Source organism: Mercenaria mercenaria, chromosome 13 (assembly GCF_021730395.1).
Source record: "Mercenaria mercenaria strain notata chromosome 13, MADL_Memer_1, whole genome shotgun sequence".
Classification (NCBI taxonomy): Eukaryota; Metazoa; Mollusca; class Bivalvia; order Venerida; family Veneridae; genus Mercenaria; species Mercenaria mercenaria.
The window spans coordinates 52,685,420-52,699,817 of record NC_069373.1 but is presented as its reverse complement, the minus strand read 5'-3'; the positions used below and the strand labels follow the sequence as shown (position 1 = coordinate 52,699,817).

Here is a 14,398-nt window from a genome sequence, read left to right as displayed (position 1 = left end):
TACTTAAGTTTTATAGTGAAATTGGGGCATGGAATTAAACTACTAAAACCAAACTTGACTTTTGTTTTAAAACCTTTTCTCTCATTTGTTTCACCAAAATGTTAATATTAAACCCACTATGAAATTCAAACAAAAACTCACATTAAAGTGGCATTATGCGCACCTTACTGCACATAGTGTGTTTTGGTAAATGTTTTATAAAAGCAATTTTCGGTTGCTGTACATTTAAATGTGTTAAATTAACGATGATGCCGCATACGTGTTTGAAGTTGATGCTTTAGAAATAGAGAAATCGGACAAATAAAATAATAGTTCTTTTCTTCAATCTTCTACGCAGCGATCACCTTAACCTATAGGTAGAGATTTCTAAAGTCGTAGAGAAGCAACTCCTGTGTGCAGTTTGACTTTTCTTAAAGAGACTGTCCCAGTCAAAATAACAAAAGTCATATTTGGAAAGTTATTATTTCGTACTTGTAACAGGAAGAGTTTGCTATATTGGGTTAAAATCTATAATTTCCTCCACCCTTTTTACACACACATCTATTTCAGCTGGATGTTTACTTGAAAAGTACGCATAATTCCACTTTGGTTTAAAAGTCTGCGGCTATCTAAGTGAAACAAGTGTTTAAAATAACCTTTTCGCCATTATGCGACAAGACCAGATGGCTCCCTCGCCGGTTCCTATAGTACTTTTACGCCAACCATTAAACTCTGTTCTGCTATTTAAGAACTTCTTACGAAGCACTTACATGTACTGTGGCTCTGCTCAAGTGCGACTGTGTAAATATCACTAGTTTTACCTTCAGAAACTATGCAATTAGTATTTCCATTGTATGTTTCATTCGCTATCTTAGATTGATTCTTCCATTCACACCTTCACATTAGCAACGTATTCAGTCCACCTGGCTGCCAACTACGCAGCAATGTTTATCTTCCTCATACTAGTCACGGACCAACAATCTCATCACTTTTCTGCATTCCGATGAAACGGAACCTCCGCATCATCAATATCAATTGTCAAAGAGCCGGTGGTGGAAGGACGAAGACCTCCAAGCAGCTTACACCAACAAACTAGATATAACACCCACTTCAGATGCCACACTGTCATGTGAAGCAGTCTAAAGCCACAAACCGATATTAAGGAACGACAGTGGAAAACTAAAAAGTGATGTTTTCGTACTTATATACTGTTGCGGAGGTAATTGCCGTTATGGTCATCAAATTTGAAGTTAAATGGGCTAAAGCTAAGCTCAAGGGTAAGAACAAGTTTCCGGTATACTCCTTGTATATGCCCCCATTGAAGTATAGCTAAAGCTATCAAGCCTAAGAAATTCATCGGGTTTGGAGACACAGAATAAAGACCGGTTTACAATTATAGCTGGAGACGTTAACTATCCGGATATAGATTGGCAGAATCTAGCGGTAAGTAGAGACGCCCAAGAATGCGAAGCCGAAAGATAATATTTGATCTTTCGACAGACTTCATCCTCAAATAAGTGCATGCCGTTAAACCCTAACACACACACACATCCGCACGCACGCACGCACGCACACACAAGAACATTAATGACAGGAAAGCAACAGGAACAAACGAACTCCCAAATAGAGCTCTCAAGGCATGCGCTACAGAAGCCACCATAGCCATTTTCCAGCGGTCAGTAGATATAGTTGCATCCGTCAACAAGACAAAGGTCGCCACACTACAGAAATCTACCGCCGAGTATTTCTAATTTAAATGTGTTATTTTCAAGCTACTGGAATACATCACAATGTCACGAACCATGCGGACTACCACAATGTATTAACTTCACTGAACCATGCTACCTTTCAGGATACACATGCAAGACCAAAACTTGTCGTCATAGTCCATGATCTGCTAGCATACCACGAAAAGAACAAACAGGTTGGCATCATGACGACTTTAACGGCTGACGTTTCTGTACAAGGTGGCGAAAATTTGCATCAACTCAGACCGAAACGATCTAAAAGGTCAATGAAAATTATGTACAAATGTATACCAGAATAATATAGGTAATTTTGTCAACAATATTACTAAGAGTTTGTAACTAAACAAGACAGGCCTGATAGCTACAGAAACTCTTTCTTTATTTAAACTGTTCTTGACTGGAATTAACTAAGTGATGATGTGGTGAACTCAACATCTATAAAGTGTCTCAAGACTAGATTGAATGTGGTTATCATAAACTGGGAAAATATTTTTCTAAATGTTTCTACCGTAAATGCAGATTTGTTTGTAAATGGTTAGGGCAATATATAAAATGTATAACTATAACTTAAAACATGGCTACCTGTTTGGAAAACCTCTCTGAACCACTATTTGATATATGAATTATGGAGAATAATGCACACATAAAATCGGTATTATTTTTAAACGAAGATAAAAAGATTTAGATGATTTTTGTGCCCTCGCCCCCGCATTTTGTGAGGCCTTAGACGTACTGAGAGTTGCTCCTGTCCGTCCTTCTGACAGTCCGTCTATATATCACATAAGTATTTGACCTCATAGCATTGCTTACAGGATTGTTATTCACCATTTGAAATGGTGCACCTGCCATTTTAATTGGGATCTCACACAGCCAGACCTGAGCTGTTGCCCTTGAAATAGTCAAACTATGTATAAAAGGGCTGACAAGTTTGGTTCGCATATATCTCAGAAAGTATTTCACCTAGATATATTATTCAGTATGTGCAGTTGTGCACCGAGGTGTTTGTTAGAGATGTCATTAAGTCAGACCAGAGTTATGGCCCTTTATTTAGTCAAAAATATGCATAAAAGGGGCAAAAAGTTCGTGTCGCGCGTATCTTAAAATTTATTTGACCTTGGGTCATAAAACATTATAGGAATATTTTTGTTATTGTTTTGTTGGGTTTAACGTCACACGAACACAATCATAGATCATATGGCGACTTTCCAGCTTTTCTAGTGGAGGAAGACCCACCAGGTGTCCCTTCGTGCATTATTTCATCATGGGCAGGCTCCTGGATAGAAACACCGACATTCCGTATTAAATCCAGCCAGATGGCTTCCTCACATGAAGAATTCATCGCCCCGAGTGAGGCTAGAACCTACATCAGTGAAGGGCAAGTTGTAGCAAGTCAGCGACCTTAACCACTCGGTCATGGAGGTTCCTAATAGGAATATTATTCAGCATGTAAAGTTGTGCACGGGATTTTGTTCGGAATATCTATCAGTTAAACCAGAGATATGATTATGTCAAAAATATGCATAAAGTGCATACAAGTTTGAATCTAAAAAGTATTTGAATTAGATTAATATAAAATAATGGTATTGGTAAATAGTATGTGAAGTTGTGCACATTGTGTTACTTTTAGACTTTCTCTCAGCTAGACCAGAGTTACAGTCCTTGACATGGCGAAAAATACACATAAAGTGCTTAATAGTTCGTGTTCATATATCTTAAAAATATTTCACCATGTACAGTGGCAGGAAGTGGGGGTGTCCTATGGGCACCCATATAGTTATATCTCAACTCGTTTTATAGGTCTGTAAAATAAATTGGCATTTGTTAACAAGTAACTTATAATGTGACCTAAGGAAGCTATGAGAAAGTATCACATCTTTTGCATACAACATTCCTTTTTACTGAACAGACGTTGTTGGTCTATATAGGGGAAAATATTTACAAAGAAATTAAATTTAAGTTGGAAAATATGCATGTATTTGTATCTCTTTTTTCTTTCAAAAAGTGCTGGTAGAAGAGTTTATATTAAAGGTATTGTTAATTCCCCGTCTAGTAAAGCATAGACAAATTCAACAGCAAATTGATATGTTTCAAACTTTTGTTTTAATAACGCTTTTGAAATTACATGTAGGCTAGAGAGTGGTGGCGCATCAACTGCGAAAGATTCTACGAGACCAAGTTTTGTCTTTGCATGGTAACTAAAGATTTAAAAGTTCTAGCCTGTCCCCACTTAATTACGGACTAAGAATTACGATAGATGCATTAAACGCCTTAAATAGGATATTATCAAATATGTGTATTTTTGTGTTAAGTTTTGTCAAATTCCTTTCTGATGTCAAAAATAATTCTTAGATATATCCAAAACAGGATTCGTTAATCGCTTAATTGCGTTGACTTGTGTACTTGAATACAATTCCTTTTTCAAGGCTTTAATCAAGATGTTCAAGATGTTCTATATGTTTCGCATAATAACATACGAATATTTTGAAACAATTATTATATATACGGACTGCAAACTAATTGCAGTTCGGTTACATAAATACCTTTCCAAATATGTTACATATAGCTGTATCATTGAAAACACTCGCGTGATATTGTTTAGAATAACATAAGCTCTATACTTGCAAGGATCAATACTTCGAAACGTCCGGAATGTTTCAAAAGGACGGACGCAAACAGACATATATCGTCTCAACGTAAAAATGAGAACAAACTTGAACAAAATGCTTAGGCAAAATAAATGACAATATATAACATATATCAATGATAAACATTTGAAATGAAATAACATACACATATATTTAGACAAATATAAATATTGAATGACACATTCCAACAATACTTGAAGAAATGAAAGAAATTACGTATCACTCTTTTTAATGGTTTTCCATGAATATTTTTATTTTCTTCACAATGTTTTAATGTAATTACATTTATTTTGTTATTGGTCAAATTGCTTTAGCTCAAAGAGATGTTTCGGACTACACGGACGATATCTCTGCCCTATGACTTGTTGCTCTGCTGGAAGACGCACTAGGTCTATTACCACTAATTCTTCTGCTGTCTGTTTTCTCTAACCCACTTGACGCCAGCCATCTCATAACATTAGTCTGAGGATCGACTTCCGGTTCTGCTGGCCTGATTTTCTTCTTTTTCCATTTTCTAAAGGAGTACTTTATTCGACACCACGTGCCAACCTTGATTCGAGCTTGAACAAGGCCATATACCACTAAATGTACCAAAGGAACAACTATAAAAACGACGCCGTAGGCAATTCCCGTTGTAGGGAATACTTGATCCCAGTCTAATATATTGTAAATATAGTTTCCGCTGCACCATTGGTAAATGATACTAAAACCCACGTATGCTGCGACAAAGATAACTGGCATATAAAAATGGAGAAGTCGAAACGGTTTCGCTGTTATGGTAATATGGATGAGGATCACTATAGTGTTTAGAAAAGTGAAGGCTAGAGTTCCGAAATCCAGTGCTATAAATAGAAACAAACAAGCAAAATTGTCTGAGAAAGATGTAATGAATGATTTAGTCCGAAGAAAAGACATTTTGAAAACGATGCACAAAAATATGCAAGTAATATAAGTGTAATATTTTGTGATAAAAGGCATCCCATTTTAAAAGTCTGCCAATAAGATAGAAAGCTGTATATTCAAACCAGATTTTGTAGAGCCAAAGTGGTTTTTACTTATATTTTGTTCTTTTATTCGTATCAGGTTAAAAAAGAAAAGACAATAAAACTAGAAATGAAGCTAGCTATACAATGTATAACAATCGGATATGTTCACGGATGGTCATAAACTCAGATTTGAATCAAAGAAAAGTGCGCTATTGTCGTAAAGACAGACTATATATACAAAATACTAGACTAAGTACATTACTTACTATTTTCATCAATACGCATGCCATTTAAGTTGTAGTTCGAACCAACACTTGAATATTCATTCATACCAACACCTAAAAACAAGACCTGAACATTACACAGACTGACGAAATAAAGGTTTTATTTGTGTTTTTAACAATACAATGAACATGGATATTATCAAGAAGTTTGTAAACCTGTCAATGGATAATCTTCATTACAACTACATGTATTTTAAAGCGATTTTTTCAGATTTTTGTAGTACAAATGAAATCCTCACACTTTTTAACTTTTTTATTTTGTAAAGAAGAGGCTCTTGATGTAAAATAAGTGACATAAGAAGTTTTGAACAGTACGCCTGTAAAGTGTAACACAATGATTCAGAGGAAGCAAAACGAATTGTATTGAACTAAATAATGGAAAAGCTCTTTTATTCAGCATAAACTCAACAAAAAAGAGGCTTGGTGGTTTACCGACATGTTCATTGTACTCAGAAACATGTCGCTTTACATTATGGAAAATATCTCTCCCGCAGAATCCAATACAAAATGAAATGTTTTGGATCGTATGGATTACCTGGACACAAAATAAATACAACCATACCCGTGCATAAAGATCATGCATATGAGAGCCAAAACCAGGTCATTTGCTGCAGGTGGTTTGTACTCGAGCTAAATTGGACATACAGTCAGACATCTGCTAAATTACACCTTTGAATAAAGGCCAGTGCTGTAAAACTTGCTTAAATAGGCCACCATTTTCCTTTTCCGTCCGTACATGAATAGCCTAAATTTTATTTTTATTTTAAAGTACCTGTTTTGAGAAATCACCTTTCAAAAAAGACCACTTTTTTCATTTCTAAGGGTGATCTTTACAGTCATGTTTGATTGTACAGCTAAATGTCTCCAAAGACAGGTGACATTTGTTCACATGTGACGATTGACATAGGACTGATTGTAAGCATTTCTATTTAAGTTTATTATTGGTATATACGTATAAAATAATAATCAAATTTCTCACTGTAGAAATGTACCGTCCAATACAAAATTGTAACTGTGATGCCCACAACAGAAGACAGTGTGAAAAACACCCATGAGACCTTCAGATAGCCTCTCATTTTGTAGTACTTTCCTGTGAAAAAAAAACAAAACACACTATATAATGTATTTGATGTTTACTTTATTCATAAATTTAAACTATGAATAATTTAGATGTTAGATATGAACCTCTTTCAACTGTATAAGTACGTATACTATAGAGCATTCTCTGAGTCATTCCATTGTTTTATTCCTCGTGGCGTTATTTACTACATATTTGACAGCATAAAATATCTACCCAAGGTATTTCTCAAGGTATTATTTACTATATGTATTGTATTTGCTAGAAATGAAATATTTACCCTAGCTAAAACAATTCAGCTACAGAGATGTTATACCGGGTATGCTGTTTTGGATCTCTGAACGCAACCATCAGAATATAAAAATAGCGTCAGTTAAGTTACTAGTATGGTAGCCAGAACTATATTTACCCATTGTTTTTGGGTTTTTTAAACTTATTTTCAATGCTATATCTCTCAATGTGGTTTTACTACATATTTTGCATTTACCAGAAATGAAAATATTTACCCATTGCTTTGCAACTTATTTTCATTGCTATATTTCTCAATATGGTATTTACTTCATATATTGTATTTGATAAAAATAAAATATTTACCCATGGTTTTGTAACTTATCTTTACAGCTTTATTTCTCATGACGACCTCAGCTTCAGCCTTCTCATCTGAAAAAAAAATTCCAGTAGGGTTATTTTATTCATCCGTTCTGAAGTTCTTATATTATTCAACAATAATGTTTGTCCTTTATAATTATTGCAAATGAAATAAAATAGAACAGGCACAGTTACTGCATCTGGGTAGATCCAACCGACCTTCTGCAACCCAGCTTTATACCACTAATTTACAAAATAGAAGATCGAAGACGGATCTCCCTGAAATATTTCGTGAAAGGGGACGGGGGACCTGTGTCCCACACTGAATCATGCAGCGAGATCAGGAGCAGTGTTAGTGATCCGGGTTTGATTCCCGGTTGTAACTGATATCCCGACAAGTGTTCAGTGTTGGGTGACTTTTTAAGTGGGAATGTATCCAGTAGTTCCTGTCTGGACTTTATGCCGGGGATGTAAATGCGCTACCTGGTATGGTCTCGACTGGAAATAAGTTGTTACACTCTATCCAAGCGATTAACAACGTTAAATAAGAAAGTTTTACTTTTTCAAGTCCCAAATCGTATAATAGAATGAAAACACTATGCATAATTTCCTTTACTGTCAATTAGTGTACATTGTGTACCTACTTTCACGTTCTTCCAGAATATACTTTGCAAGACAGTGGACATACAATGTTACAGCTAAGTCCACAATATTTGACAGAACGAGAAGCATATAGGCCCAGTTGGGTAGATACAAGAAATAGTTTCCAGTTGGTTCGTCATTTTGTTTTCCTGCCTGGGACCCGTCAATAGTCAGAACAATGATGTGGTAGATCAGCTGAATCGCATTCCATGCCGGGTATAAAGCATGCGGTCCGAACTGGAAAAGAAAACAGTTGAAATAAAAGCGGCTGTTATGTTTAGGAACATTCGATCAGCATTCGATTTTGGCATAAATTGGATAGGTGCTTCTTAATATCATTGCAGTGTGATACTTTCAACGCATTCTTTGCTGAAATCATCATGAAGATAATACATTGTTCTTTCTGTGTCATTTTATAGTTAAAATGCTAATCAGAATATGCCATGGATACAAAATAAAACAAGTATACGGATCTCATTTTAATCAATTTTGTAATGCTTTCTTATGATCTTTATCAAACTTAGTCCCATCCTTTTTGATCTTTATCAAACTTAGTCCCATCCTTTTTGATCTTTATCAAACTTAGTCCCATCCCTTTTGATCTTTATCAAACAACAATTTAAAGAAACCAGGAAGTTTAAGTTTATTACACAAAATAATTTTTAAAAGTCTGCTATTCTGTTTTATGAAAGGTCTTTCAGTTGGAATGGATTTTTATTCTTTTTTTGGGTGGTTGGGTGGTGGTGGTGGGAGGGGGGGGGGGGCGGGTTTAACGTGGCACCAGCACAATTATAGGTCACACGGCGACTTTCCAGCTTTGATGGTTGAGGAAGACCCCAGGTGCCCTCCGTGCTTAATTTCATCACGTGCGGGCAACTGGGTAGAACCATCCAGCTGGATGGCTTTCACCTGGCGGGGATTACTTTTATTTACACTGTCTTGTGACTTTGGAACATAGTGGGGATAAGAGTGAGGTTAGGTGCGCAATAAACAGGTTTAAACTCCCCAGTGGTGGTTTTGCCACTGACCGTTCCAAGGCGGTACCCCACTGTGTTCCTCTATTTGTTTGTTTTGTTCTTTTGTGTCCATTTTTGTGTGTGGTGTGCGAGAGTTGTTCGTGTGTGTCTTTGGGGAGGCTGCATTTTTTGAACGTGGCTTTCCTTGTTGAATATTCTTCCTTGTTTTTTTTCCTCACATGAAGAATTCAACGCCCCGAGTGAGGCTCGAAACCACATCTGTGAGGGACAAGTGATTTGAAGTCAGCGACCTTAACCAATCGGCCACAGAGGCCCCCCATATCTATCCTATTTTAGTGTTAACTTAAGCCTTTCAAAATACCTGAAATGTATTTTCCATGTTTTTTGGCCAAACCCTACCGCAGTATAAATATTTTACTGCTTATCATTTTCGTGAATCAAAAATTTAAAGATAATAAATCTTCATGATGTAATAACTTTTATTAAAACAGAATACATATGTGCACATTTGTCGTTGTAAACAGTATGTATGAAATACATGTCTGTGTTAGAAATGTATGAAATATATTTAAATCTATGAGAAAGCTTTAGTCTGTCAAGTTAACATCAATTTTATTTCAAAACGTTACCTGCGAAGTGACGAAAATGATTGGTCTCTTGTGATGAAACCAAATATTTTTCAGCATAAACTCTTCCTCGCAGTGGGTAGACATCTTTGTTTACCAGTTAAATCTCAAAACTTATATCTCCTTTGAGCTATATGTGACAACTTTCGTTTTATATACAAATGTATTTTTACCTATTTCAAAACGTAAAAAAGATGCACCAAAAAGATCAAGATATACAACGTTATGTTTGACGGTATTCTAACTATACAAGAACACGTACATGAATGTAAGTATTGACGAAAGTAGTCTACAGTTATACAAAGAAATATAGCTCTTTGAGTTATAGAAACTATTGACCTATAAACCATTGGATTTAAATTTTGCCTACCCTATTGTTTAAGCTCAATGAATAGTTCAATGATCTAATTAAGCTTCAAAAACCCATGCAAAAATATCTGGCCGATAGTAAAAAGGTTTTATTTAACACTGTGAGGAATGAAATAGTGCAAACATATCGAAGAGTTGTTTTATATAAAAATCGTTTGATTAAATTTCATTTCACTAATCCTGATTTTTTTAATGTTTTAAAAAATGCAGTGTTGTATATTCGGCGATTAGATTTCTCGTGTCAGTCGGTGAGAACAGGAAGACAGGGCCAACTTCTGGTCCTTTGCTGGAACAACTGATACGTATTAGACCTTCCTGTCCTTTGGGAGCCTGGAGTACATACAAATTTTGCTTAAGTAGAATTCCGTTGATAGTGGGAGGTCTTGCATATTTCATTTCCTCTCGTTAACAGACTCTGTTAAACCGAGTCTGCTATTATGTTGCTTTGTTCCGTTTATGCTTCCAAAGGACTTTATTGTAAATTTTATCAACACCATGCAAACTGTCAGCATATGTTATCATAATATTTAGTGTATAATAATAAAAATAATGAAGGCATTCTTGTACTTTATTAGCCCGGGAATCCAGTCTGACAATTTGTAACTTTTTTTTCTACCTGCAAATTGACACCTTTAATAATAATATCAGAAACTCGATGAATGCCAATTAACACTAATTAGCGCAATTAAGTGATATCTTTATTGCATAAATATTAGGTATGATTTCTTCTGACAAAGCACAAATATTATCAACGGCTTCCCAGGCTAGTACTTTATATATAATTTGATATATCAGGGTTCATGGTTCAGACTGGAAGCATTTTCATCATGAAATACAATTTTCAATGGAACTTTTAAAGTCAGGTATCATCCTTAGCTACAGTTTGGGTATTTCTATTTTTGAGCTGATTCCCACAGGGGGTAATTCTTTAAATTTGCATTCATGAGAAAAAGATAGTCTATTACACTGATCTGTCTAGCAATACAGTTCATATGTAGCATAAACGCGTGGAAGAGTCTAGAGACAAAGAGGGTTTGAATTTTAGTGGCCTTTTACCATCAGGATGCTGATTTCAAGGGAGACAACTTTTCTTATTTATCACACCAGATGCCGCTCTTCAATAATTCGCTATGTAAATACAGGTAAAAATTATTAAAACTCTCTTTTCTTGATCATTGTCCTTATATTGTACGATCAATCGTCTTCTGTTACGTTTATCAAATTTATACTGATATTTACTAGCTACAAATACGAACCAAAATAGATAAATAATTTTGTTGCGATTCGTGCTAAAACTTTTCGACACAGACAGGGTCTCATTTGTCAAGGGGTAAGGCTATTTTCCATAGGGCAAACGAACCACTGTCCATAGTCGACCAATCCTTCTTTATCGTTATTTAAGTTATATATTTTATGTACAAATACGACCAATAGACTATATTGGCATCGAGCAAAACTTTCGACAAGACAGGTTCCTTTGTCAAGAAGTTTAATTTTTTTGCTAGTTTGGACGTCACACAAAAAATAAAACCTTGTCACAGTTCGGAGGTCCAGTGCTGTATAACTTCAGTTGGAACACAGAAGGTAGTGAGGTAAGTCCAAATAATAGGACGTTTCGGGACAGCGTGATAACTTTCGACTGTCGCTGTCTTCGTCACGTCCAAACTTATTCTGCATATGTCTGTTAGGAAATCCCTAATGAAATTGTTGGAAATATTTTCTGGTATGTACGATGTATTTGTTATGATTACATGATACATCTCTGATTATGAATTTATGTTGCCAATAAAGCATAAAATTGCCCATGTTAAACTAATTTGACGCGATCCGAGGAAATATTGAAATAATTTTTTCATATAGGCATTATCCCCACTCACAGTCACAAATATAAAAAAATCTGAACGTCAAATTATTTTGACTAAAAATTGCCCTAGACCAACAAATTTGACGCAATCCTGGGAAATACATATTTTGAGTTATTTTTCTTATTGGCAACATCTCTACTCGCATCAAACCTTCAAAAGACCAAAATAGTGCTGTCAACGCTTTACATGCTATAGGTTTAAATGCTGATTATGTCACAATTTGGACATAAATAAAACTTGCATGACTGTATCAAAAGGGGATTCAATTCGTCATTGATTTATGTAAAAATAATCAAACAGTTCCAAAAATTACGAATTTTCTAGTGATATAAACCTATATATGTACTGTACGCAATTAACGTTTACAGCGTCTAGTCTGCACGCAATATGTGCAAGCGATAAAATTCATCATAAAACCAATAACTTTACGACTGGGTACTGTGATTTATCCTCCATTATTTTGGTCCTTTGAAGTTTTGACGTTTATATTGGTTTAAACAATATTTTATTAATCATGTGGTGGACGGATAGCTCAGTGGTTTGCACACTGGCCTTCCAATCCTGAGGTCGGGGGTTCAATCCCCGGCAGCTACTCGGGACTTTTCAGAAATGCTTTTCAGTGTTTCCCACCCAACTAGAGGTGTACTGGTCAGGCAATCCTTGCGTGTATCAGTGCTATACACTGCGCACGTTAAAGAACCAGGCTGTCTATTCACAACGAGCTAGGCTAAGTTAGCCGGACAAGCCTGTATCTGATTTCTGATCTCTCTGTCGTGGGGGCTTGGTCTCACTCTGTCCCTCTGGTCAGATTGCTCTGTGTCTGTACCAGTAGAGGATGAATTATGCGCCCTGTGTGGCTGCATTTGAACTACATGTATGTAAAGCACCTTTGAACGTGAAATTGATCATGAAAAGGGCGCTATATAAAATGATAAATCTGGTATAATAATAATAATAATAATAATATAGCATGTAATTACAATACATTTTTACAAAAGCTAGGGATCGAGTAGAAAGCTAATAAGCTTTTTTAGAAACTCTTTCCCGACATTTAGATTGCCCGTCACAAATATAAAAGACTAAAAATTGCCCCACAGACCTTTTTTGAATGTGTATTATGTGTTTTGTTTCTGCAATTTAATGTCATTGACGGTCCACTGTGTATTGAAACCGATATCCCCTTGCACCTAATCACAGGTTTTAAATCTATTATCTGAAATTGTGCGTTATAGTCAACTCATTTGAAGTTTCATGAATATTAATGTTTAATTTATTGGAGCAAGTAAGTCTGACCAATTTTTTTTGATGTTTTTTTTTTCATTTTTGATTGTCTTCGTTTTCCTAACAGTAAAATGCAGATATAGGTAAGGCTTAGAGTGATGGCAACTATAAAATATCAGATCATAAAATAAGCCATGATGCATCCCATTAAGCCGAAAGAGTAAGGCTACACAGAAGGATAAGACCTAGAATGTCTTTCTTTAGTCTTTTATACTTCGATTGTGCTCATAAATAGTTTACTTTATAAATAAAGTTGGTAATTGAAAGGAAATTGTTGTTGATATTTTTATAGGGCTACTCTAATTTTTTTTTACAATTTAAGTATATGTTATAAGGCATCTTTATGACAACTTATCATATAGCTTATCCACAGCAATTAACATCATCACCAGTAATACAGTAAACGAGTATTCAATGATTATTGGATGCCTAGGCAATTTTTATTTTTGATACATTTGTCAAGAAATTTGATTTTTTGGCAAATATGCAAGTGAAGTTAAGTTACACAAAAATTTAAACCTTGTCACATGTCCAGTGCAATAAAATTTCCGGTGGAACACAGAAGGATAATTAAGGCCTAGAATGTCTTCTTACTCCTTTGTACTTGGAGCTTTCTTTGTTACAGAAGTAGAAGTAGAAGTAGGAGAAGTAGTTGAGGCACTAGATCACTAAAGCGTAAATCCCTATACTTCAGCCCCTTAATGAAACTTGCGCATGAACAAAGTTTGAGCCTCGTTCATCAATTTGCGCTGTCTGTAATACTTGTGACAGTTCAGTGTTTTTTTTATTATAAGTCAATATGCGATCAAAATTCGACCCATATCCAGATGGCAAATAGTGTGGGTTTTTCTTAGGTCATCCCGAGCATGAAGTTATTGTGATTGCTCGTTGTCCGTCTGTCAGTCCTCACTTTTCTTCAAAGTGACATCTCCTCTTAAACTTCTGGTCCGAATTGCACCAACCTTGGTCAGTAGCGTCCTTGTCTGGTTTTCAATCAAGTTTGTTCCCAGGGTTTTTTTCCGGCCGTTTTTTAAGCCGTTATTGGCTATATTCCCAATGGCAAAAAGTATATATTTTTCCCTAAATGAGTGCAAAAATTCCCAATCTACTTTCTGAAAAAAGAATCATAAAAATTGCACAAACATTGACCAAATTATGGACAATTTTGTAATGGCAGTATATTAAAGAGGTTGTACAATGTAAAACAAGTGTATGAGAAAGTACTTAATAAACACATTTATTCTATCCTGTGGGACTAAATATTTCCCAATTCGGAACATTTACGCGTCAAAATTCCCAATTTTTGGGGTATAGGCTATGTTCCCAAAAC

At 35.4% G+C, this 14,398-nt stretch overlaps 2 protein-coding genes across 3 annotated transcripts in view; one reads left to right on the top strand and one right to left on the bottom strand.

Moving 5' to 3' along the window:
• Positions 1-3,701: 3,701 nt before the first annotated feature.
• Positions 3,702-9,846, bottom strand: LOC123529437 (uncharacterized). Its single transcript, XM_045309767.2, has 6 exons — positions 9,557-9,846; positions 7,953-8,187; positions 7,315-7,380; positions 6,622-6,732; positions 5,625-5,696; positions 3,702-5,214 (listed from the first exon to the last, which is right to left on the bottom strand). Exons 1-6 carry the CDS (start codon positions 9,638-9,640, stop codon positions 4,706-4,708), a joined length of 1,077 nt encoding a protein of 358 aa, XP_045165702.1. The 5' UTR covers positions 9,641-9,846; the 3' UTR covers positions 3,702-4,705.
• A 1,141-nt stretch (positions 9,847-10,987) lies between these two features.
• Positions 10,988-14,398, top strand: part of LOC123528660 (uncharacterized) — a 58,027-nt gene continuing 54,616 nt past the window's right edge. The window contains exon 1 of one of the 2 annotated variants that reach the window (XM_045308553.2): positions 10,988-11,064. The gene's annotated coding sequence lies outside the window, so the exon portion shown is untranslated. Of the gene's footprint in view, positions 11,065-11,396; positions 11,515-14,398 lie in introns of those variants that run through there. The other variant, XM_045308554.2, reaches the window with a different exon arrangement.